Source organism: Embiotoca jacksoni, unplaced genomic scaffold (assembly GCF_022577435.1).
Source record: "Embiotoca jacksoni isolate LCO1_2020_lvr unplaced genomic scaffold, fEmbJac1.0.p SCAF_27, whole genome shotgun sequence".
Taxonomy (NCBI): Eukaryota; Metazoa; Chordata; class Actinopteri; family Embiotocidae; genus Embiotoca; species Embiotoca jacksoni.
Window position 1 is genome coordinate 4,849,720 of NW_027185378.1, and position 25,516 is coordinate 4,875,235.

The 25,516-nt window shown below is 39.6% G+C and overlaps 1 protein-coding gene across 1 annotated transcript in view; it reads left to right on the forward strand.

Annotated features, from left to right (window-relative positions):
* Positions 1 to 25,516, forward strand: part of crybg1a (crystallin beta-gamma domain containing 1a) — a 44,229-nt gene that overhangs the window by 1,089 nt on the left and 17,624 nt on the right. The window contains exons 2-4 of the mRNA XM_069160456.1: positions 15,874 to 16,015; positions 21,327 to 22,774; positions 23,950 to 25,073. Coding sequence (XP_069016557.1) covers positions 15,874 to 16,015; positions 21,327 to 22,774; positions 23,950 to 25,073 — 2,714 coding nt within the window. The remainder of the gene's footprint in view (positions 1 to 15,873; positions 16,016 to 21,326; positions 22,775 to 23,949; positions 25,074 to 25,516) is intronic.

Genomic DNA, 25,516 nt, shown 5'->3' on the forward strand with positions numbered 1-25,516 from the left:
AGGCTAATTCTTATTCTTGTTTGAAAGATAATTGGCCACAATTTACGTGGATGTCTTAAATGAAGTAAACTGAAGTAACAAATTCTCTTTGTTTTGGGGAAGCAGTTCTCGGCGGCCGTCAGTGAATGTGTACAGTGACGTAGTTGGTGGCTGGGAAAACTATAGGCTAACTCAGCTGCGTGAGTCACCAGCAAAACAGCAAAACTGTCAACAAAAAAATAGTGCAGGTGATATTTTTTATTTATTTATTTTTTTACAGTGTTTTGGCTCACTCAATTATTCAGCCTTATTTAATTGAGTCCACAAATGATGCAGAGCGCAGAGAAGAAAAGGCCAGCAGGGACCATGCATGAACTGAGCTGCCGAGAGCAAACAGCGACTGGTGGTGCCTGTACTCAAAATTACTCCCCCACCCCCCCACCCCCCCACCACACCCCCCCACCCCCAATGCCAACAGAAACGGACAAATTTTGCCGCAATGAATTTCAGATTGGGCAGTTTTTGGATGGACGCTTTCGCTGACGCTGACCTGACTGTCAGCAGACTACACTTACCATCAACACAGAACGGACAGCCATGTAGAAAATGGCAAAATTGTCCTTTTAAGTGCTGTTGGGCAAGGCACAAGCCACCTCTTCTGTCGTTCTCAGGGACCAACCATGCACGACTTTGCTTGCATCGAGCAGCTCTTTAATGGTAATGGTGGGAAAAGTGTGACACTGTAGCCATAAATATCCACATTGAATCACTGTTCCCTGGTTAAATTAAAGATTCTGAAAGAAAGTGGTTAACCTCATTTGGTCCCAGTCACGACAGTAAGATCTCCAGCTTGTTTTTTGTTTTTTTTTATCCCAGATACTTCCGCGTTCTCTTTTTATTCTCCTTTAAGCATGTTCTCTGTATTGTTCCATCCAGACTTGTTAATAGGTTGAGCGCTAATCCTCTGACTCAGTCATTATTGTCACACATTGTCAGGTTAACCTGCACTGATACACGCTTTTGTGAGGCAGTAATTGCAAAACAATTCATGCTAAAATAATAAAAAAAACAACAACCTTGCTGTGCAGGTTATGACACATTTCCCCGTTTAATCCAATTACATATACGTGTCTCCATCAAAATGATATTGTGTCAGAAATAGTATGAGTAATGAGGAATAAAGATGACACAGTGGGGACAAAACTGACAACACATGCACATGTGATACTGCACATTTGTGAGACAGATGCATGGCATTCGCATTTGTTTATTGACGAGTAAAAACATCACCTTTTAATGTTGGAATGCACAACCAACTATATGACAGACAGCTTTATCGGATGGATTGTTGTTGCCTTCTGTTGTGAGTCCCTCGGCGCATACATTTTTTTTTTATTTTTTTTTATCTCCGTTCACAGATAAAAAGGTCTTTGCTTCCCAAATATCTGCAGGGAAAATACATTTCATTACACTGGGAACTGTCTACTGCAGTATGATGTGTGTTTATATAAAACTTGCTGTGATGGATAAGGCTACGTGCAAAGGAACTCCAAAACAAGCTGACAGGCACCACACCTCTGTATAAAGTTGTCATGGCTGAAGGGCCAGGTTATTTTAGTAAGGAGGTGATTTGCAATATTGCGTTGTCCTGTCATGTACTCTATCAATGTTGTTTAAACACAGGGATAACCATGATATTTTCAGATAGTCTGTCTTGGCAGACATTTCTGTTGCACTGGATTGTAAATCTGAAAAGTACCACGAATAGTTCTGTAACAACAGATGAAAAAAAAAAGAGAGAGAAGTCTGCACGTACCCAGAGTATCGTCTCCCCTTCGCAAAGTCAGTCACCGAATGAGACTGTAAATATCGGCAGGTCAGATATGGACCCCTCTAATCTGATATCAGAAGGCTGTAGGGTGAGGGGGTTTCTGAAACTATCCAACCATTTGACATATAGTTTGGACAGAATCCATACCACCCAATTATTGTTTTATATTATTACGTGTCTGTGTAGCCGGTGGGTCAGCAGTATGATATTATACTATTCAGTCCCTCCAGGAAATCTAAAATATTCTAGTTAAATGCTTTTTATCAATGGAAGTGAACAATTTACTTTATGCTAAAATAATTTTATGCACACGTCAAGTTGTAAGAGATTTCACTTTGTTTTTTTGTGCAAATCTAGGCCTTTGTGTTGAATTGATATTAATTTAACAGCATCTTGATGTAGTCGTATTCTATATTACAGTCACAGGCTGTTCTGTAATGCTGCGTCACTATTTTTATTTTTTTTATTATTTTTTTTTTTACTTTTATCTAAATAAATAAATAAAATAAATTAGAACTAAAATATTTCTGAGATGTGTAGCGCGCTTATTATCAAAGGAAGCGATTACATACGTATTCCTTCCATTCCATTATTCTTTCTGGACTTGCAATTTTACTGATGAAAAACTCATTTAAAACTCTTGCAAATTAGATTGCAATTTTAGAGAATGTTTGACGCAAAATGAAGCTTTTCTGATCACAACAATCGCAAAAAAAACAACTCCCCAAAATTCCTGAGGGACTAACTATCGGGCAATATAAGTTTGGTCGATTTTTGACGTGCCATGTTTACTGTGAAAGCTCCCTATCTCTCTCTGAATGTGTTTGGCCATTGGAGGCAACGTTGCTAATCAAAGAGAAGGATTGGCTTTAGGGTTATATTGGATTTCTTGATGTTTTTTTGCATCACTGCAGTCCAGTGCCTCGATCTCGGGTATATATATCTAGTTATAATGTGTGTAAACAGTTGTGCTCTGAACTTGTTGGAACTTATATTATATCATGAGACGTTTAACTATCATAGTATAAAATTAAGTATACAAAAGCAGAGCATTTTATTTAGCCACTCCTCGTGTAGCCAAAACCAGGTACACATCACTTGTACTTCTCTTCTATAGGAGATCCTTTTAACCTGTTTAACCTTAATAAAAGTAGTAGAGAACAAAGCCACTGTTTGTTCTGAAGCAACTCTACTTCAAGAGTTAAGAGCTGACTAAGCACCACCCAACCAAACTAGGGGACTCGTAGCAGGGGGGATATTTTGCAGTCTCACAATTCAATTCGGAATCAATTCAAAAAAAGTTTTGATTCAGTAAAATCGGGGCACTTTATGTTGGTGTTTAGTCCAATTGACTCTTTGACACTATCGACAATTAACGGGTGGATAATCTCCTAATAGAAGGGGGAAAACACTGTTTTGCCTTGTTGAACCTTTATTTGAAACTTTTCAAACCAGTTTGTCCACACAAGAGTTGCGTGCACTGCAGTAGGCATAATGGGAACATCTGTGTAATTGCAGACACAGAACATACCCCCCCCCCTCAACCCCATTGAAAACGTAAAGACATCCATATCGAAAAATGAATGAATGAAATGAATTTAGGCTGTTGGAATACAAAATGTGTGTGTCGAGTATCAATTTGTTATTGTTCACATGCTTGGTTGGAGCTCAGCTCTGTGAACAAATGTTACTATACTTTAATTTTGTCAGTGTAGCTCTCGGAGCCAAAACGTTTGGAGACCCCCGGCTTGCAGTCATCAAGATGGGAGCCCGACGTCGTGATGAGACGTTTTTGTGAGCTGACTTGACAGTTTTTGCCACCGCAGTGTTTTAGCTGTAGTTCAGGCTTGACTGTAAACCCGCCGACGCAGCGCAGTGAATGAGTGGGTGAGCGAGAGAGCGTCGGTGTGGCTGACCCGTGTGCTGATCTGTGCGGAGCTGGGTGCAAAGTATAAACTGTACATGTGCAGGACATTATGAAACACATTTTGGTGTGATGTCGGTGTTTGCCGACTGCTTGAATGCTAAGGCGTGAAAAGCATGAAGTAAGTCGGCCTTTTCTTCGGAATCTCCCTGTAACAACATTCAAAAGGTCATTAGGAGCTGGAAAAATGACATTCATTTCACTGAAATATTCTCACCAAATTATTTAAAAACACAGCAGATGAAAGTTTACATCTCAACGAGCAGACTAGGTGCGCCTGTCACACCATTTACAGAGAATGTGGATTTGTGTCGTCACAATTTCTCCTCCGTCCCGAAGGTGAGGGTGTGGAGGTTGAACGCCAAAATGATCAAGTCAGCAACTTTTTCCACAACACCTGTGGTCTTACAGCAGTTCAGGAACGAACAAGTCAATCACCCTTCATGCAATTACTCATACCTCATTTGTTTTTTAGAATTGAGTATGAATTATAATGATGGTAACTAATGGGTGTTTGTAATGGTGCGGGTACATTGCGACACATTAATGTCTGCCTGACAATGTCTGCACTAAACATGAGAGCGTAATCTCATTAATATTGAACAGCTTTGTGATGATGAAGGCGTTGTTACCATATGATGATCGAGGAAAACAATGGACTGACAAAAGGATCCAGCGCTGGGCTGTCGAGCGGGTTTGAGAGCAAATCTGCAAACATCACGTCACGAAGGTCCCGAGACAGGTGAAGTCGGATTTAGAGGTTCAGACTGTCTTTAAAGGTGAAAGCGTTTGTATTCGTACACATAGACCGAGATGCTTTTGGCTGTTGGACCTGAGCTGTAGCTCACTGCTCTTTATGCACACCTGTTCACACTTGCTTATTAATATGCAAACATGGACGTGACAGGTCTCCATATGAGGCGACACTGCGTCGCCGACAGTCCCACAGGTAAACCATTAACGTCCTACAGTAAATATCCTTGACATTAAAACTGTGTTTACTACAATACTCAGGGGGAACAAAATAAGCTTAACCCAGAAAAAGAATGCAGTTCTCCCGCAATACCTTACATAGTTTCATATCCGCTACAGCCATTACATGATCTGGTGTTGAGGTAGATAGTATTAGCGACCTAATGCATCGAAACTTAATTGTAACTCTCCTCTTCATGTGCTGCTGTCCAGTATGTTTTAGTATTTAACACCGAATACTTTTTAAGAATTTTGTCGTGCATATTAATAATTGCACGCTCACTGTAATGACGAAAGAGCACGATTAACAAGATAGATAATTACACTGAACAGGTCTTTATATCATGTGTTGTTCCAACAAGCGGCACAAAGACACACTTCTTCCTGCATCAGCGTAGTCACTTCTTCACGTCTCAACAACTACCTCTCCTTTGGTTGAGCTCCAGTTCATCCCCTTCCTGTTTCCTTGCTGTTTTTTTTTTTTGTCTTGAGTCTCTCTGCAGGAATCCACTTAGCCTGCAGAGCTTTCGACTTGGAGCACTTTCTCACCTATCCGATGTTAAGTAATGATTGCCTGCTGATTGATTTTGCTGCTGTTGCAGTTTACAGTTGCTATTTGAATACTGACCAACCAGCAAATGCCTTAAAAACCGATTACGTCACATTCCTTAAAAAGGACTAATGGCTTTTTAAACCGGAGATTTCTCGTCATGCGTTCAACCAGCCAGCCAGAGTTACAGATTTTTATGTTCGTGATGAAGATAATTGAGTTGAAAGTATTGAATGATGCTCTCTGCTGACTGTTTTAGTTCTTCTCGAGACAGATATTGCGGAGTGATTTGGAGAAAGGGGGTGTTAATGTAAAAAAAAAAAAAAGACATGAGTGGGAAGAGCAAGACAGAAAACAAATGAATGAATTTATATGTAAAGGATGTCGCACCACGAAGCTGGTTGTGAAATATGGTGTCTTACGTTTTGAGAGAGATTTTTTTCCTGAAGCTTGAAACAGGTTTGTTGGTTGAGAGAATTGTTTTCCTTGTACAGACTCTATAAAAAAAACCCAACCTTCCCTGTTTGTCATATATTTGCATCTATGGTGTTCATTCAGTCTTGTGTAAATTAGCTGTAATACCTGATTTGTTGTGGCACATGGTTACTTGCCCATGGATCAGCCAAAAATGGAGGTCACAACCTTTGTTCTGACTCAGTAAACCAAATGTTTGTGAGGAATGTTGTTTGTGCTGCTGACACCCTCTGTTGTGATTGATGAATTCAGTTACATAAGATGCACGGATGCGATCATAGTTGACAGCTCTATCATCAGTCACATGAAAAGATTCATTCAGGCATTCAAACCAGATCTGTCATTGAATTTGTAACGTAACAAGGCCTTGGACTTGTTTCGACTTGCTTTGTGAGTGAGTGAGTGCTCTTTTTTAGTCATGCTGTGTTGTGGCCTGACATGTTGATAGTTGATCGGTAAACCCACCACTTAAGTTCAGGCTCAGCTTCTTGACTAACTTTTGGACACCTATCCGAGGGCCTCCCTGATTATTTGATTAAATTGCTATAGAATTATTTGTAGCAATTCATTATCCCCAGAGGATGAATACTAGTGATATTTTCTGATTTCATTTTCATTTTTTTTCATCGTCATCTAATCCTTGATGGATTAGTACAAACAGTGGAACAGCTATTCATGATCCTTAGGGGATGGATTCTTCTGACTGGTGCTCCCTTTACTTTAACTATATATCCCTAGCAGGTTAAAAAAATTTTTTTGGTTAAAGATCTGTGAGGAAGAAATCCACACTCGAACACTTTGAAAATCAGTCACAAAATCAGCAGGCGGACAAAGCATTTTTGGCCTCTTTTGTGGCGACGTAGGAGTTGCAGCATTGAGCACTGACGAACCCGTTCTGTGTTTGAGCAATCCAAATCAAAAATGACAAAATATGGACTAAATGCTTCTCCAAAGAGTAGCTTCTCGTAAAACATTTCAGGGAAGACTTTGCTGTCAAAGAAATCCGGTCAGGAGAACAGATTGCAAAACAGCAAAGACATTTTCAGCCAAAGGCCTTTTCTTTTTTCTTTTCTTTTTTCAGCTGAAAGTAGTTCTAGCTCTTTTGTTTGTAGTTTTGCCAGTGTGATTGCTCATGCCTTATACATGTTGAACCCACAACTGAACGCTGCACTAGAAATTGCAGCCTTTTCCTTCTGGTTAACGTCTGTGGCTTACAGTCCTTTTGGTAAATGTAGTAAAAATCCATGGTTCGTTTCTGAAGTTCGTTGCGTATATACAACTTTTAAAAGGATATTTTTTTTAATACAGGAGAGCCAGTTTTGTGAAGTACACGAAGCTTTGTCTTGCGTGAGTCTTCATGGTATGAGTACAGTTGTTGTATCAGGTGATCATAACAGGTATGGTTATAAATAAAACCACATCACCTCACCTCACCTACCTACATTGGTGTCAGTCACTACGACATCAAAGCAAATGCTCCCTTCTTACTTTGAACAACATTTAAATACTGCTGTGCTGCAAATATGAAAATGAAAATACTGTACTTAATACCTCTTCTTTTTCTGAAACTGTGCCATCTTCTCACCGGCTTATTAAATATGTCTTTTTAGGGTGTCGACGAAGAGCTTTTTTCCTGATATTTCTCAAGACTTGATGTTGCCTGTGGGTTCATGATGTTATGATCGCTACATAGACTAAAGTGATTTACGGTCTTAAAATCTGCGCACAACACCGTGCAGTGGGAAGTTATAATCATCGCGAGTGAGGATTTCAAAATTGTATTGCTGGATCAAAATCAGCACCTGAGTTGCATACGTTCTTTTGTGACGTTTGGTCTGGGGGCATTAGCAATTTCTCCATGGACATTAGTCGAGGGCACACATACAATTTGACCCTCACTGTCCGAGCCTGAAGATAGCGCGTCAGGTTCAGATAGCAACCGGATGGATTTTCTTTCATCCCACGGGGTCGGGGGTCAAGACTGTCAACGCCGAGTTCGACTGTGCCGTTCTGAGGCGTCCGGAGGACGGGGGCTTGAACTGTGATGCGATGACACTTCCCCAACGTGACAACGCGCTCACACAAAGCGCGTTGAAAATGGGCGAGTGTCTTCCCCTCAGTGTTGGGTGTTAGGGCCCTTTTGTGTATCCGTAAGGACTTCAAACACAGCCGTTCAAAACAAGGTGAGGCAGCAGCAAAAAGGCCGGTTTAACTAAAGTAAACTTGACCTGGATTTGGGCCCAAAACACATATTTGATATTGAACTTTATGCGCCTATTCATTTGACGACTTTTAAACAAAAAAGCTAATATGCAACAGCATGCAAAGGCGAACATCATTTTACATTTCACACCTCCAAGACTGTAAAACAGTAGCTTTTGGCAAGCTCAAGTTTTTCCATGGTAAAGAAAGTTCTTATTTTTGGGGATAGTGAAGTCCATCATCGTTATTATAACACGTTGAGCACAGAAGAAGAAAGAAATAAGACACAAGAAATCTCGTTGCTGCCGGGAGATCTGAAATAGAAATCTGAATTATAAGAATTACTAGGATCGAAACACAATTCAGTGTCTCAGCAGTTTAAATAACTTGTATTTTCCTGACAGAAATTGGCTTCCATACCTTTAAGAATAAGTAGAAGCCTGTATAAGACAGAACGTGAGAGAGAGAAAATGGGAGACGTCACTGTGTGATATGGGTTTCTGTCACCATGATGAGCTGCCATGTACTCGTTTAACTACACATCTTCCTCAAGGTAATCGTAACAATGAAATGCTGTCGGCATTTTTATTACTTCCACTGCACTTTCTGATCGGACAAAACGCGCAGTCGTCTCTGTGCTGCAAGTACGACAGAAGATTGGTTGCACTTTCTTCGGCAGATCCATCGTGTCGGCAGGTAAAAACTTGCCTCTAAAATGCTTTAAAAGTATTCACAAACATTTCAGTTTGGTTTCCATTGCGCACCATCGTTGCGGTTATTGTTCCAAATGGAAGTGTAGTGGCTGCAGCCTACTGGTTGTTACAGACCCGCCCTGTATCTGGCAAACACTCAGCCCTGCAGAAGTTGTTCCAGGCACTCCTTAAAGCTCACTCCTTCTTACAAACAGCAGCCGTTTTGGATTCACAGTGCAAAGCTACACTACAGCCTATTTATATATATATATATATATATATATATATATATATATATATAATTTTTTTTTATCATGAACACTGTGTTAATCTGTTGGTTTGTTTAAAATAAATAAATAAATAAATAAGTACATTACTCTGACTTTGGCATAACTCTGTGAAAAGTGGAATAAACCAGAACCACTGCAGAGTGTGAGCCTCTAGTTTTGGCAATACTTTTAGTTTAGTGACCAGATCCAAGTTTCTTATTGGGCAATGGGACCTTGGACCAGGCCCCTTACATCAGGCAGCAGTCCACACAGGCTCAATCTGTATTACGCCATCTGTTGTGAAAAGCAGTTAAATCCACTGCCTTTCTTCAGTGTTGATTTTTTATTAGATTCTTTTCTTTTTTTTTTTATATTAATATTTCTCAAATCAACAGCTTCCAGGGACTCATTAAACCCCTCATATACCAAACAGAGGGTGAGTCAGCAGTTGACTCCTTTCCATCCCTTGTTTGAGTTTATTCAGTAGCTGCTGCTGGTTTGACGAACTAACTGAAAGCAGTTTATTTTATTTTTTTGTGCCTATTTTTTCCTGAACAATGAAAGATGTCATGTTGATAGTCTTTTCTTGGCGCCCGCCTGTTGTATCAATGTGGTATTAAGTTTGTGCATGCCTGTGTAATTCATTCTTAGTTAGTAGGTAATGCAGCTTTTTTTTTACATGTATGTGACATAGATTGGGGTCTCACTTTTTTTCCGGAGAAATATCTATTGAATAAGGTCCAGTCCAGTGACGGTAATAAAGAAAAAAAGAAAAAGAAAAAAAGAAGCAGACTGTCCAGTTCATGCAACATAAAAGATTATGAACAAAACACACCAAGGGAAAAACACAAGCTGTTAACTTCAACTGACTACTATTTATTCAATTGAAAGCCAACGATAAGAGTTGTTGGAGAAGTTCCAACTCAAAACTGTTTTTAATTAGTTTGTTACCTTTGCTGGCCTCCTCCTCTCTTTTTTTTTCGGGTTGGGAGGTTGGCGGTTTGTGCATATAATGATACGGATATGTACGGATCCACATGACAGCTCCAGCTGAAGACAGCACCGCCACCGCCACCGCTCCCAGTCCTTACCGAGTACGCTCCGGTTGCGCCAGATGTCGCCGGCACAAGACGGCGGCACACAGTCCGGCGATGTTTTGGCTTCACTTCTGCGCACCAGGAGGAAGCTGCGGTGGAAACACAGTTTTTTTTTACATTTTTGACTTTTTTTTTCGCTTTCCTGCCGAGAATTAGATGAGAAGATCCAACACCGCTTAAGATGTTCTCTGATTTTTTTTTTTTTAGGTAGCTTCTTGTTGCTAACCCCATCCACAGGAGTACATATCTTAGCTTGCTGGTACAGCTGCCAGCTCTGCAGTATCCCAAACTACCTTGGGTTAATACACTGGCTACGGATGAAGTCATTTGCACAACAGAATTTCAACCAAAAAAAAGGCAAACTGTCCCTGTAATGTTTGCAGTGTAACATCATAGATACACTCCTGGGGGGGGTTTTGGTTTTTGAGCATGCGTACTTGCAACATTTCAACAGTAACGGTACCTTTACCCAGAGTGCACCATTCTTGGCCTCACAGTGACCGTGTTAACTGGCTGTTTTGAAAGGGATAAGCAAAGTTCAGCAAGCATCCAACCAATGCAGCTTTTATAGATCGAATTATTTTTTGTTACAAGTTCCACTTATATATATATATATATATTTTTTTTTTAAATCTCTTCATCCTCAGTGAAATCACATCTTTAAAAATCAAATATTTTCCCTTGGGAAATTGTTCAGTAATGACATCAGTTGCCATGGTTTTTCAAAGACATAACGGCAAACATTCCTCATTAAAATTGTGCGCTTAAAACAGTAGAGCTTTGTCTGAGGTGCAACAAAGAGAAGATTCAGGCAAGTTGGAGCCGGTCTGCGCCTGTACGTGGACAGAGTGTGAGGGAGGCAGGCTTTCCCTGGGTGATTTTGCAACTTCTCTTTAACAAGGTGAGGGGTTATTCCAAGAGTTGTTGTTGTTGTTGTTTTTTTTTAGGTAAGGATACGTCGGTTACGTTCTCTTCTCCCAATGAGTTTTCCTTGTTTTTCAGATGACGCTCGGCCTTCAGCTTCATCTCCTCGCAGATTTTTTTTTTTTTTTTTTTTTTTTGAATACACCCCAAAGGTCGTGTTAAGCTGCGTTCAGACCAAATGCGAAGCGAATTACTCCCGCCGAGCGATTGCGCACACAAAGTCAATGCGTAGACACGAAGGGCAACGAAGTTAGCGGCGGGTGACGCGAAAGGACGCGAGTACTCATCCGCGCAAGTCGTAAATATTTAAGTTGAGTGCACTCTAAAAAGAAAATGGTTGGACCTACTTAATAAAATGACTTCAATTGGTAACACACAATTGAATTAAGTTTGTTCAACTTAATTTATCAAGTTATATTAACACAATTGATTTAAGTCAGAACTACTTAAAAACTGGATTCATTTCAAATCAGCAGTTTACATTCGTGCAACTTAAATTTAAAGCGAGTCAACTTAAAATTGAAAGTTTTTCCAGCTCAAATATTTGCCTTATCCTAAAGTAAAATACAGTTCTTCAACAACCTAATAGTATACGTTCAGCTACAGTAGTTTTTGTACTACCTTTAGTGTGTTATTTTACTTTGTTCAATGTCATTAAAATACTTCTCAAACAATTATAATTTTAAGTTGGCTAGAGACAAAAAAATAGACTTGAATTTGTTAATATTAAGACTTTATTAACTTTATGGTCACAAACAAAGCAAGGCAAACAAATATGCAAATAATGCACAACACTCTATAACGTTTTGGCCCAAAAAAGTGTGGAACAAAATTTGGCCATGAGGCAAAAACTTTCCAATGGAAATCAACATATGTAACATCCATGCCATGATCAGTAATGTTAACTAGTTTTGTTGTAAAACTGATATGTAGTAAACAGACCTAACACGTAAAACCCTAATCTTAACACCACACGGTATTCTTCTTGTGAGCTTGTACCACAAACACAGCCTGTACTACAGATACTGCGTGCTATGTAATCGTTTTTTCGAACACATCAAAAGTTAAATGAAACCTTTTCCCACGAAGAGAACGAACCATGTTCTGAGGAAATAATAGCGAGTTCATTATACAAAAAAAGTTTTGCAAAATCAGTGAAAAAGCATATAACATTGTGCTTTCAGGAATATTTGTTGTGTTAATAATGTCTCTTGGATCAAACAAACGCCTGACATTTGAAAAAGGCTCAATTGTTCCATGCTTCATGAACACTACTGTGCTCCTGTAACATGGTAGTAGGCCAGTTTGTGGCCCAGAGGAGCAATGAATCAGAGTGTACCCTTACTGTGAGCTTTGAAGTCTGCCATATAGATTTTGGATTTTGGGGGACAGCTTGTGCTGCTCAAGCTGCATGGAGATTTTCTGGAGAGCCTCAAAAGTGAAACGAAGGGGTTTGGGATAAGCTAGGTTGAGTACATATATCAAACCTAGAAGCAGGGCACAAGCTGAGGCAACTGAGGTCAGTCCATTCAACACCTCCACACCCTCCATGACAATGCCAATGTCTTCAGGTGGTGGCTCTTGTATTCTTTCCCCCTCTTTCTGAATGACAAACACTCCCACGGTGAGCCGCTCAGTAAATCCAGCTCCAGAGTCCAACAGAATGACACGAACACAAAACATCCCTGGCATCACTTTGCGCTGTATATGGTAACTTTGCACTAAAAATGGCACTGGGCCTGAGTCCTCCTCTGTGATAACTCACTATTTATTCCCATTCCTCGGCTTGATCAAAACAATAAAACTATATTGCGCCACAGTGTATGAAAGGTTTTTGCTCGAGGGAGGGATGGAGGGATGGAGGGATGGATGGTTTATTAATCCCCAAGGGGAAATGTTTTCGCTACAGCAGCATTTATAGATACAGGAAAGAAATAAAATAACAGTAAAAAATATGAAATATAAAAATGCACAGTATACACAATAAAATAGAATAATTAAATTAAAACTAACTAAACAATAGTGTAACGTTTTGTTGTTGTTGTTGTTTTTTATGTAAACAACCAATAAAAACAGACAACAGTGTTATTGTTGTGTGATGGATTTTGCCAGAGGTGAGTTATCATTTTATATCTAACATAATAGATTTGGCTCACAACATATAATTTTGTTGTGTGAAAGACCTGCCTTCTTGAGAGGAACCCGACTGTTGAAAAAAAATGGCGGCTGAACTCGTGGTGGAAAATATGGGAAAAGGTGTGGACGTCATGACGTCTGTCGTACAATACGAAGAAAAACTTAACTGACGTGCTTTTACTGAAATAAGAATAGCAAGTTAAGAGTGCAGAGTGTAATACTAAGTTGATATAGTCCGCAAATGTAGACTACCATCACTAAAGCAGAAAACTGAACGACACTCATTCAAAACATTACGTTACTTCAACTACTGCTCAAATTCTCTTTTTTAGACTTTATTTAAGTAACACTACACAAATATCTGATCTTGAAAAACTGATATTTAAATACATGACACTGTAGTTTTATTGTAGGGTGTCCCTCTGATGTTCCTGTAAAGGCATGGCATTCAATTTATCTCAAACCAAACTATTGGAGGCCCCCATGGCAGGAATATGACACTTGATGCAGCAATTTTAATATTGATATGGAGTGACTTTAGAGGATGCTGTTGTCTCTTTCTCCCTCCACCTACATGTATTAGCATGATCAGACTCTGGTGTAACTCCATTCCCCGTGTTGGCCACGTTTGATTAAAAGCAAACAAGTCAATGCTCGTTTTCTTAGAAGCCTTCAGTCTTCAGTAGCATGTAATCCAACAGTCACTCGTCCCAGGAACTCTTCCTAACATCTGTTTGCTTCATTTAATTTATTAGTAAGACTTATTCAACTTGTATCCCTTTTTATTAATTATATTACCTGTTTTGTTTCATGTTATTTCACCCAAAAGAAATTGTGGTATATTAAAAAAGAAAACAATAATTTCAGGAATGACGTGTAAATAAACATAGAAATATTAGTGTGTCCATGAACAAGTCTATGATGCACTTTATATATATATGTATATATATATTCATTAGATCTTGTAAATAACATAATGGAGTGTTAATCACTCCACCAAAGAGCACTATCAAATGATCAGCCTGTTTTTATTCTCTGCATCAACAGCTCTACTACTCTGTCCATTCAAAGTGTGCAAGCATGAAGTATGCCAATGTCCACAACTTGACAATTTATTTTAACAGTATAGGATACAACACATTTCTTTGTCTTTACACCAAGCAACTAATGTGAGAAAGATGTGTGTTCATCTCCAGATTAGCATTTTCACCAGTCAGCCATTAAATCTGACAGCAAAGTCTTGGCATATTCCACAGAAATAAAGTGAATGCCATGTCACGAGGACAGATACAGGAGATCATTCCTGCCGACCGCAATAAGACTTTACAATAACTCACCTCTGGCAAAATACATCACATAACAATAACACTGTTGACTGTGTTTCTTGGTTGTTTGTACATAACATATATAGATATATACTGTACTGTATATACTGTGCATTTTATATTTTATATTTATATTTTTTACTGTTATTTTACTGCTATTTTATTGCTTTTCTATTGTTCTATTATTATCTTATTGCTTCTGTATGCAGCTGTAGCGAAAAAAATTTCCCCTCGGGGATTAATAAAGTAACTACCTAACCTCACCTAACCTAATAGCAATTCATGTCACGTGACTTGCTGCAAGTATTCTTTGAAAAATAATCACACTCTGCCCCCTTGTGGACAAATACAACATTGCATGTCCTGCTGATTGCTGGGGACAAGGTGCCTGCCTCTACAGTAAAAGGAGCAAATATCAACAATAGGCTTTTATAGTGCAATTATATATTCCCAAACAATATACTGCAACAGGCTAAAGTCTTTGTTAAATGTCCTATTCCTGGTGTAACATGCGTGCAATAGTGCTGCAAAAGGAAGTACTGACGCAAGGATATTGTACAATGCAGTTTGGGTCAATTAATGACATCACACCCAGAAGTTGTTGACTTCCTGCACTTATTATACCTGTTGGTGAGCCCTTAATAATAGTGATACGACAGTAGGAGAGCAGTGCAGAGCAAGCCTCTCTATTGTTAAAATGAACTGGAATGATGGGTGTCGCTCTAAGGCAACTGACAAATTTAAGCGGCAGAAAAAACAACAAAAAAACAACAGCTCCTTGAAATAGATGCGCCTTCCTCATGCCTCACACGTGTTCCAGAATCCTCTCTGGCACTCTAATTGCTCAGCGTATGTGGTTTGCCGCCTGGGAGTGAATGTTGTCTGTCAAGTGTCATATTTCCAGTCTCTACTTGTATGTTTTGCCAACGCAACGCCACGGTGGATTTGAAAACATTACTGCAGTTTAAGAACAATTAGTGGTGTCAGCGCCCACGTAGCAACACTAACAATGTCCCACACCATACGAGGGGGTGGGGGGGGTAAAGGTTTGAGCTATTGTTTGTGCATCACTCATGAGGAACATTGTATGTATGTGTATTGTATGTATGTATTCGCTGACTGAAGACAGCCTGTGATCTTACATGTAACTTTTTGAACAAAACCAACACTGAGCAATTTCTGTTGAAAATGGTGTGTTTCTGAACTCATTAGCATATAAATGACAACAAAAAAACAACAAAAAAACATAATTATTAAAGCTTTACCTTTAATGTGTTATTGAAAGTTAGGACACATTCAGAGAACTATTCACCTAAACTGTAGTCAAGTGAAATCAAGTTTCATGACAAGGAGTCTGATGAATATATGATACTGTAAAAACATCTGCTCTGCACGATGAGAGGAGAAACAAAGGCCAGTGACATAACATCCCCCCCACCCCCTCTTCCACCCCTCCACCCCCCCCTTTCTCTCTCCGTTTCCTGCCTCTCTCGACCAGGAGCTACGACCAGATGAGTGTTTCCACAGAGTGCAGTTTCCGGACCGAAACGGACTGGGACCCTCACTGTGAGTCCACCTCCATGATCAGCTTCGACATGGCTCAGCCACACAGCCCCACTTCACCCTCCAAAGTTTTTAAGGTGGGTTTCACTTTAATTCTTACTGTTTAGTTAACAACTTGTGCAGCACACAATCAACAGCCAATATTTCCTCCTGGTGTATAAAGTCAGATGTTAACTTAAGATGCAACAACAGTAGTTAAGTGTTTTTGCTGGTAAACGGGTATACTGACATCAGCTGATCAACATCAGCCGCCTCGTAAAATTGGCTTATTCATGCGTTTTGTTTTGGCAGACTTACAGATTTACACAAGTGTCATAGTCAGCATTTACAAAAATGTCAGGACTGACTGCCGTGCAACTCGCTCAGCAGTCAGTACTGGCATTAAAGCTTTTCTATTATCTTGCCAAGCTCACGTTCGTGTATATGTCATGCTGTGATCTAAATGTTTGGGATATTTATTAAGAGCTTCCTCAAACAGCAGAGAATTTTGTCTTGAATTATACAGTAAGGTCCAAAAGTCTGAGGCCACATTGGAAATCTGCCAAAAAAAAAAAATCAGTTTCGAACACAAGTTCTGACATGTAAGATGAAGAAATATTTCAGATTCTGCTTTATTTCTTGGTTATCAGTCAATTTAAGGCATATTAGTGGCATTGATCTTACGTTCAAAAGGGCAGATTTCCTTGAGATGTTGCCTTCCGTTGAAGCAGCGGTCAAAGGAATCTCAGGTGGATTTGATCAACTCGTCAGAAACGTGTTTCCTGTTTCCAGCAGAACATTGCTCACTAAGTAGCCTTGCGATCGTAGAAAACAGAGCTTCAGAACCAAGTGAAGGTGTCTGAAGTCAGGTTGTTATTCGAAGCAGATAGGGGCTTTCTCACCATCAAATCATGACGAGACTGACGGGTTCTGCATCCGTTGTATCCAAATCACGATCAGGCAAAGCAAAAAGTGATCACACCATCAGAAGATCAATGCATCAAACTTTGTCTGCTGAGAGATTGAAAACAAAATTCACTACAAATACAGAATTTGACAAACAGAGGACTCCAGTCAGCAAAAGTCCTGTCAAAGGATGGCTGTCTAGTTGTGTCTCAGCATCTCTAAAGCCCTTCTCAAACAAGGACAAACACTTGGAGTGAGATAAAAAAAAAATTAAAAAAAATACCAGCATTTCACAGTGACATTTTTTTTTATATTTTTCACTGATGAATGCCAGTTTAAGAGTTGTGGCTGTAACAGAATGGCGTATGTGAGGAAACAAAAGAGGAACCATGTCTCTTTGTGGAGAAGGATTAATCCTGCAACATGGACTCTTCCTCCACAGTCACCTGACCTGAAACCCAACTGAACATTTGTAGACCACTTAAAGACTTAGAAAGCCAAACATCCCTGACATCGCAAGAGGCTCTTTAGAACAATGTCATATCATGCGGGGATATAATGGGTTGTCAGGTTTCAACAAACTTGTGGAGTCCATGTAGATCGAGTGCTGTTGTCATTAAATAAAAAGAGGGCCAAAAAAAAAAATACAAAATATGATAAGAAAAACAAGATATTCTGAAATTCATTGACATCTTTTGCAGATTAAAAGTATTACTCAAATATTAAGATGATATACAGCATATACTGTATATATTACATTATTTGATACAAAATAGTTAAATATAAGAATCTTCACTCATGGTCTCAGACTTTTGAACTCCACTGTATATTGTGATTTAACATTCTTTCTATTTATAACAACTGTTATTTTTTTCAGAGATGGAATGTGACCTTGTGAATTTACTCTGAGTTACTTGTACAGAAAACTTCTACTCCACCACATGTTAGAGTAATATTGTACTTTTTAGTCCACTACGTGTGGTGAATATGGTCACTTCAGTCCGTAGTTATTGATAATAAGTGTAAGATTTTATATCAAACATATTATATCATATTATTATATCAAAAATGTATGATGACCTTATTATTGCTATAGATTAAACAATACATTTAAAAAAAAGTTGTAATCATGTCCCCCTTGACCAACAGTAAAATGCTATTTACACACTAAACCAACATTTTTACTGGAACAGACTAAAAGGTTGACACATTTTGTTTGTTGGACATAATGAATCAACAAGATTGTGCTCGTTTGAATTGTGAGGCTTTGTGCTTTCAAGCACTGTATAATTTGGCAAATTTATTAACAATGGGCCAGTGCCATCTAAAATACAGCAGAAAGCCGAATTTTTTTTTCTCAACCTGTAATTTGGTCAGTGAGTGAAAAGGGGGGGAACACATTGGCAATGAAGTAATAATGAAGAAATAAATATAAATATGAGTATGTTTATATATGATATTTGAGGTATATTTAGTTTATTTTACTTCAGTACTTTTGCTCAAGTGAAATTTTCAAAGCAGGATTTCATACATGGTGTGGCAGCATAATAATATGTGATGAAGTTGATTATTTTTATGAAGCTGATTTGGACTTTTCTAAACACATTTTCGCGGAGGTTCCATGTTTATCATCAAGGTTTTGCTAGAGTATATATGACAATGCTTTGCTTTCTTTTCCAGTTTATTCTCCAAACAGCCGCACTTCTTCGTGACAATTTCAGCCTGTTTCCTCTCTTTTCTGCCTGTAGGGGACAGTGGTAAATGTTCAGTGAAAGACCAGCTGTTAAAGTGCGCTTCTCCTTTAAGATAAGATACACATAATCCTATGGGAACTCTTTGTCCCTAGTCTACTTTCCACAAACTCAAACCTGTCAAACCTGTTCTCTGTGTTATTTGTGCCACTGGGAGCACTTGGAAAGATAAACTGGAGTTGATGTGTTTTGTATTGAGGATTTTCTTGGATTCTAGCTTGTGGGACTTAGTGTGTTTATCTATAGGAGAGATTTTTACTTGCATTAACTTTAAAAAAAAAAAAAAGGATATAAACTCATTAACTTATTGTTTACTGTTGACATGCAGTCTAAAAAAAAAATCCAGTGCCCTGTGCTATTTCACAGTAATGAAGATCAACATCATTGTTTCTGTGTGCCTTTATTATTGTCTGCGGCTGAAATCAGGAAAAAACCTGACAGATAAGGAAGTGGGTCACAACGCACACAGATATGCTGCTTTATCTCCACCTCCCTGACATTTTTCATTGCTTTGACTAAATACAAGGGTAATGCTTGGTGGAGAACTAATACAAAAGGAGCGGCTTTCCAAAGAGGGACAACCAGTAGTCATTCAAGGCTTAAACATACACTGGACACAGGATGCTTCATGGTGGATTTATGAATGAGTCATAACGACCTGGAGGTACGGTATCACAGCTTGGACAACATATTAAAGCAAGACTAAAACTAGATTGTGGGCTAGTCAGTTGGGTTTCTGTGATTCATTCTATTTAGATACGGACAGGAAAAGCCAGCCACAGACTGTCTTTACCGGCTGTTTGCTCAGTGAAAATATGTAAATGTTTGACAACACTGGTGAGTATGTTGAAAAAGGTTTTTAATTTACAGAAAAGTATCTGCTCAGAAACTACTCTGGAAATGTATTATCGTCAGCTGTCAGAACCTTTTGGATTAAAAAAAAAAATTGGACTGTATAATAGTTCACTTACTCTTACAGCTTTAAATCGTGGCACCTTTGAAGCATTTCGCTGCACAGTTCCTATCTAAAAGAGAGTTTAACCGACATAAGCTAAGCGTTCTCGAATTTATTCATAGCAGATAACAGATGTCCTATTGATAGACACAGCTTTAGAATGAGGAAGGGTTGGGTTGCCTTCACCAGGCCTGTCTACACCCTTTCAATTCGACTGGATCGGGAATTCTTTTTGCTTGTTTGCCATGTGAACCATCTTTCACAATATGCTTTTTCACACTGGAGCTGTGATGCAAATGGCCATGCCCTCAAGTCAGATTCTTTGTTCAGAGCTGGGAGCCTTAAATGTAGACACACACAAGTAGATGCAGACAGTTCTGCTGGTTTGCGCATATGAGAGGACCGAAACCTATTTTGCGTGTTGTCCACTTAAGAATTAGGCTCGTTGGATGTAGTACACTGGCTTTATTATTTAACTTTCCAAACTACCTCGGTAAAGCGTCATTATGTCTCACAGAAGCCAGAAATATTAATTAATTCCATCGGCTATTTAAAAAAGAACTCCGGAGGAATTCAACACTTTAGACTCCAGGAAGTCAAAATGGTATGCAAGTATTTTTCTTATGTTGTGGTCTGTAAATGTTATTTTTCTACTGTGGTTCTAGTTCTTGTCCTAACATGTGCTCTTTCTTTTGGGAGAAATATTTAGCCAGGGGTTACAAGGTGTGTAACATGGCAGCATGGTGTTTTTTCTTTCCTTTGTCAGGTTGTTGGCTGTGATGTTAATTTGTTAACTAGTTTTATACACTCCTGAAAATGGGGTTCATATTTGACTATGCAAGTCACTGCTGTTGTTTCTGTATCTTAATTTACTTTCAGCAGAGACTCATAGTCTCTTGAATATAAATGTTTGTGTTCATGTTCACTCTTTTACTCTTCATGTTCTTTTAATAGCTGTGATGAGTGACCCTTGAGCCGAGCAACAAAAAAATATCTGTCTAGTTAGGCTGGATTGTTTTATTATTCTGAGTATTTAGCTCGTCTGGCTTGGCTGATTTCTTTTTTCTTTTTTCTTTTTTAACAAACCTTATAATAGGCTGTAGAAATAGTAAATTAATCTAAATAAACAGTAATTTGTTGATTTTTAAAAACATTTTATACTTGACCTTTTTACGTGTGTATAAGTCAGCAAATAACTTAAAAGGATAAAGATGACCTGTTATGAAAACAGAAATATTATGAAAAGAAAGAGAAGTTCTCAGAAGAAAGCCATAATTTAGATTAAAATCTTGGTGATCCTGAGACCCAATTCATTTCATTTATTGAGACGTGATCATCTTTCCATCAGGCACATATGCTTGTTTTTCATTATTAACTGTGAACAATTGTTTTGGTATTCTACCAAGTAGTGTTCTCGATCCAAAATAAGAGGCTTTCCTCTATTTTTCTCATTTTTTTCACAATTCTTGTTTTCCAGAATGTCTTTATAATTTGTCAAAGCTAAAACAAATTTTACTAAATGAACCATGGTTTCTGAACTTTTTTTTTTTATCTCACTAGAAAGTTAAATTATATCTAGATATTTGAAAAGGTATGATGACAGCACATTTTAACAGCAGTTGCAACTCAAAGGAACTCATTTCAATGTATCTAACCTGTTGAAGAATATACCTTTCAGTTTTCATTTTCTGTTTTCTTTCTAGCAAAAACCAAAGACAAAAAAAAAAAAAAGTATGACTGTTCCATCCTCGTTGCAATATTCATGTTTTTGTTTGCTTCTCGGCTGACCTCTTTCAGAATTCGTCAGGCAAGAAGGGAGCGTTTGACCGCTTCACCAGCTTTTTCAGCTCCAAGAGAAGGAAAAGCAGCAGCAGGCTGCATTCAGATGCTTCCACCGACACGAGTTCCCCACCATCCCCCTTGTCTCCCCGTTCGTCCCGATTTCAAGAAGAAGATGGGCCAAAGACTCCGACACCTTCTCGAGAAGACAGTGAGCTGACCGGGCCACGTTTTGCGGAGGCAAAGTTCAGACCAGGGGCAGAGCTTGGTGAGACGCACAGCCAGAGCGCCTCAAGCATGGCTTCTGGGACGGCAGATGAAGCAGACCTCCCGTTTGCAGACAGTTCCAGCAGCGGCGGAGGCAGTGTGAGAGAGGTGCACGTGTGCCGGGTCAGCAAAGCCACTGGTGATGGGAATTCTGGGAACATGACTCCCAACACTGTGGGCCTTCCGTCCGCCGCTCATCCAAGCGCTGATCCGAGTTCAGAATTTGGCTTTACAGAATCAGTGATGGGGGAAGTAAGCAAGAGGCTGCAAGACAAATTAGAAGAAAACATCCCGAAGCAAACAGAGCGTTCCAGTGAGTTAAATAGAGTTAAACCAACCACCCCGATGCCACTTAAAATCACCCTTTCCAAGACAGCTGAGGCCCCAAAGTCTCTTAACTTAACCTCTATAAGTTTAGCATCAAAGACAACCCGGGTGAAAGTTGGAGACCGGGTACACAGCACTGCACTAAAAGGAATAACTTTAGGCTCCAAGTCATCAACCGCTAACATCATCACGACTCAACAGGATGGGAACTCTCCAGCTGTAGGGAAGGACAACTTCAAAGCCAGAACTGCCAGCAGCCTCTCCGGGGAAATGGCAGCAGCCGCTGCACGGAGCCCTTCGCCTGAGAGAGGGCGAGCACCGAGAGGCGAATCTCCCGTTCAATTCCACAAAGCCATATGGGTGGAAACATACCTGGGAGAAGACGTGGAAGTGGAAGGGGAGAGGGAGGGGGAGAAAGAAAGTGATGTCGTTAAACAAGGGGAGGAGGGTTTTAGAGCAGACTCCCCTCCCGTGCTCGCTATACCTGTCACGGTAATTCCGGAGGACAACTCGGCGACCCAGGGCGCCGCGCAGAGCTCTCCTTCCCCGTCAGAGATTTTGCCGTCCCGCGGCAACTTGCCAGAATCGGCCATCTCCTTGGCACCGGCTGCAGGGGAGTTCCAAACAGCCTCACCGCGGCCCAAGAAGCTCGACGCTGGCACAGACTCGAAGCAAAGTTCACTTCAGGAGAAACGCGGAACGGAAGAGTGTGGTGTGACGCGCAGGGCCGTGGCCGTGCCTTCGACGCACACGTTTTTTGCCCATAAGGTGTACATTAGCCCGGAGCCAAGTTTGGAGGGGGGTGAACTGCTGGGAGAGGAACGCAGCGGAGATTCAACTTCAAAGACCTCAAACAAAACAGAGGGGGAACCGTGAGTATCTTGTCTATTTAGATTTTCTGTGGTTGTTGTTTAGCAGTCCCTTTGATCCTGGGGAGAACCAGTGAGCAGCGGAGCTAAAAGAGAGCTAAGCTTGCATGCAACCGGAGCTCTTTTGAGTTCCCGTGTTTCATTGTACCAGAGGAGCACAATGGGCTGAAAACCTGCAGGGAGGCACTGAAATATTTATATACAGCGCATCTAATCATTCAAAAACAGCGAGCGTTTTCTATAAAGTTCTGTAAAGTTAACACATTTTATTCTTACATAAACCATGTGTTCTGCTTTTTGTTGAGTAACAATTGAAATGAAGGTCCTCTGTTCTGTGTTTGCCTTTGATGTGTCTTGAAGACCTGAATAAGTTAGTTATTAAAGAACGTAACAGGAAAGAAGCAACTGTTGCTTGCACGTTTTGTTTGACTTCAGGGTTTACGAGAATACATTTTGGAAAAGGTTTGGCATACAGTCGTTAAAGATACTGCTTTTTTTTTTTTTTTTTTTGGCGAGGTAAAGTCAAATTTACAAGGTTATACCTTTTTAAATTCTTGAGCACTCCAGGCAGAAGGGGGTCATGTCTGAAAAAATGCACAGGGACTGATTTATATTTTGAGGTGTACCACAAGGGGATTCTTTTGCCTATTTGACCGGACTGTATTTTCAAAGTTCTCCTCTGGTTCAACTTGAAGCTTTCACTTAAGACAACATCTTCTCAAGGTGATTATAGATTCAGTTTAAGGACTACTTCGACATTTTGGGAAATACTTCTACTTGTTTTCTTACTGAGAGTCAGATGGGACGACAACAAGAGTCTTACCTCTGTATGGTAAATATGTTAGTGGAGCAGCAGCTCTGGTTTCACTCAGCCCAAAGACTGGAAACAGGTGAAAACTGTTATTAAAATGTTTTTTTTTTTTTTTTTTTTTTATATAAATCAGCATCTCAAAAGCTCACTCATTAACATGTTATATCTTTGTTTAATGCCTACAGGACCAAAGTGTAAAAACAAAAATATATATTTTTGTCTAACAATGGTGTGGCACGTAGCTTGGAGTTGTATTTACACTATACACAATATATATGTATTATTCCTCATGTGGTTTCATAACTATAATTGATCCACAGGTATTAAAAGCATTTTTTTTTTGCTTCCCTCTCTCTCTTTCTGACAGACTGCCAAGCCTCCAAAACAACGATAATGCAGAATTCAAGGATACGAGCCTTGAACTATCAAAAAAAACAGATGAGACTACACACTCTGACTCAAGTACTCCTGAACCCATAGTTAAGGAAAATACAGACTCTGAGGCCTCTGATTTTGATGATACCTGTGCAGCTTCAGACATGTACAATACAAAGTCACAAGCTGCCCATTACGGGGTAAGAGGCCAAGGAAGTGACCAGCCTGCTCCCTCTAAACAAGGGGTTAAAGGTACAGCGGAGAGTAGGCATACCACAGCAAGTGGAACAAAGACCCGACCCTCTGCAGCTGGAAGCAAGGCCAAGAATGTCACAACAAAGGCAAGGGGCTCCACAGAGGCCAGAAAAATGGAAACTTCCACTGATAATCCACTACAAAGGGAACACGGCAAAGATAAAACAGTTTCTGTGTTGCCAACATTAAAAGACCAAAGCATCAGCAGTCCTTCAAGTGTAACAGGATTAAAGTCTAAAATCCCCAAACGATCAACATCAGATACTGATGTGAAATCACCAGTGACACCAGATAAAACATCAGTGTCTGACGCCGTAGGCTTAACAGATGTTTCCAAACTGCAAAAACAACCCAGAACCAAAGAATCATTGAAATCTCCAACCACTACTACCAAAACTGTCAGGAAAGGTTTTGAGGAAGCCAAAGCAGGGAAATCTGTGCCAGGAAACATTTCTCCCACAAAATCCAATTATAAAACAGGGACCAAGCTTATTAAAGAAAAGTCAGATGAGGCTGTTGACTCTGTAAAGCTGGTAAATGGTGTGGAGAAAGAGCATGAAGAGAGAAGTGTTAAAGCAGGACTCTCACCCGACAGCGAAAGCCTGGATGTCAAAAAACAGCAGCAGAACCATGCTTCCCTGGCATCAAAGAGTCAGTTGCCCATTTCATATCCAACAAGAAAGAAAAACAATGATATTACTCAAACAAGTGGGACCAAGTCTAAAAATGTTTCGTCTGGCCAGACATACTCAGACAGCCCTAAAACAGCTCAGGAGCAGAGTTCAGAGCAGCAAGAAGTATTTCCTGACGAAAGACTTGGTAGTGAGACGCCACCACCGCTCTCTGAAAGTCCCAAGAAAGGTAAGAAAGTGCGATCACAGCATGCTGTATGGGACAGTGATCAGTTAGCTGCTTCACTGTTTACACTATAATTATAACAAAATCATTTTTTGTGAAATATCAACTTTATAGACAAAGTTCAATTTGAGGTTTAAAAATAGTTTGTTTTTAAGTGATAATTTGAAATGCTGGAAACGTTTATTTTCGTCTCTTGCTGAGAGATGATGATATTGATACCACTTTCATGACTGTATGCTTAACATCACTCACAACAAATAAAGGGAAACAGCTGCTCTGGCTTGCAACAAACATAGCAGAACCCACCTACCAGCAACTCTTACCAATCATCACATTATATTTTGCACGTTTAATTGTGTAAAAATTAAAATATTCGGGCATGTAACCCCCTAAAAAAATCAAAAGGTGTAGTTATAAATCTGTACATATTAAAAAAGATAAGCTAT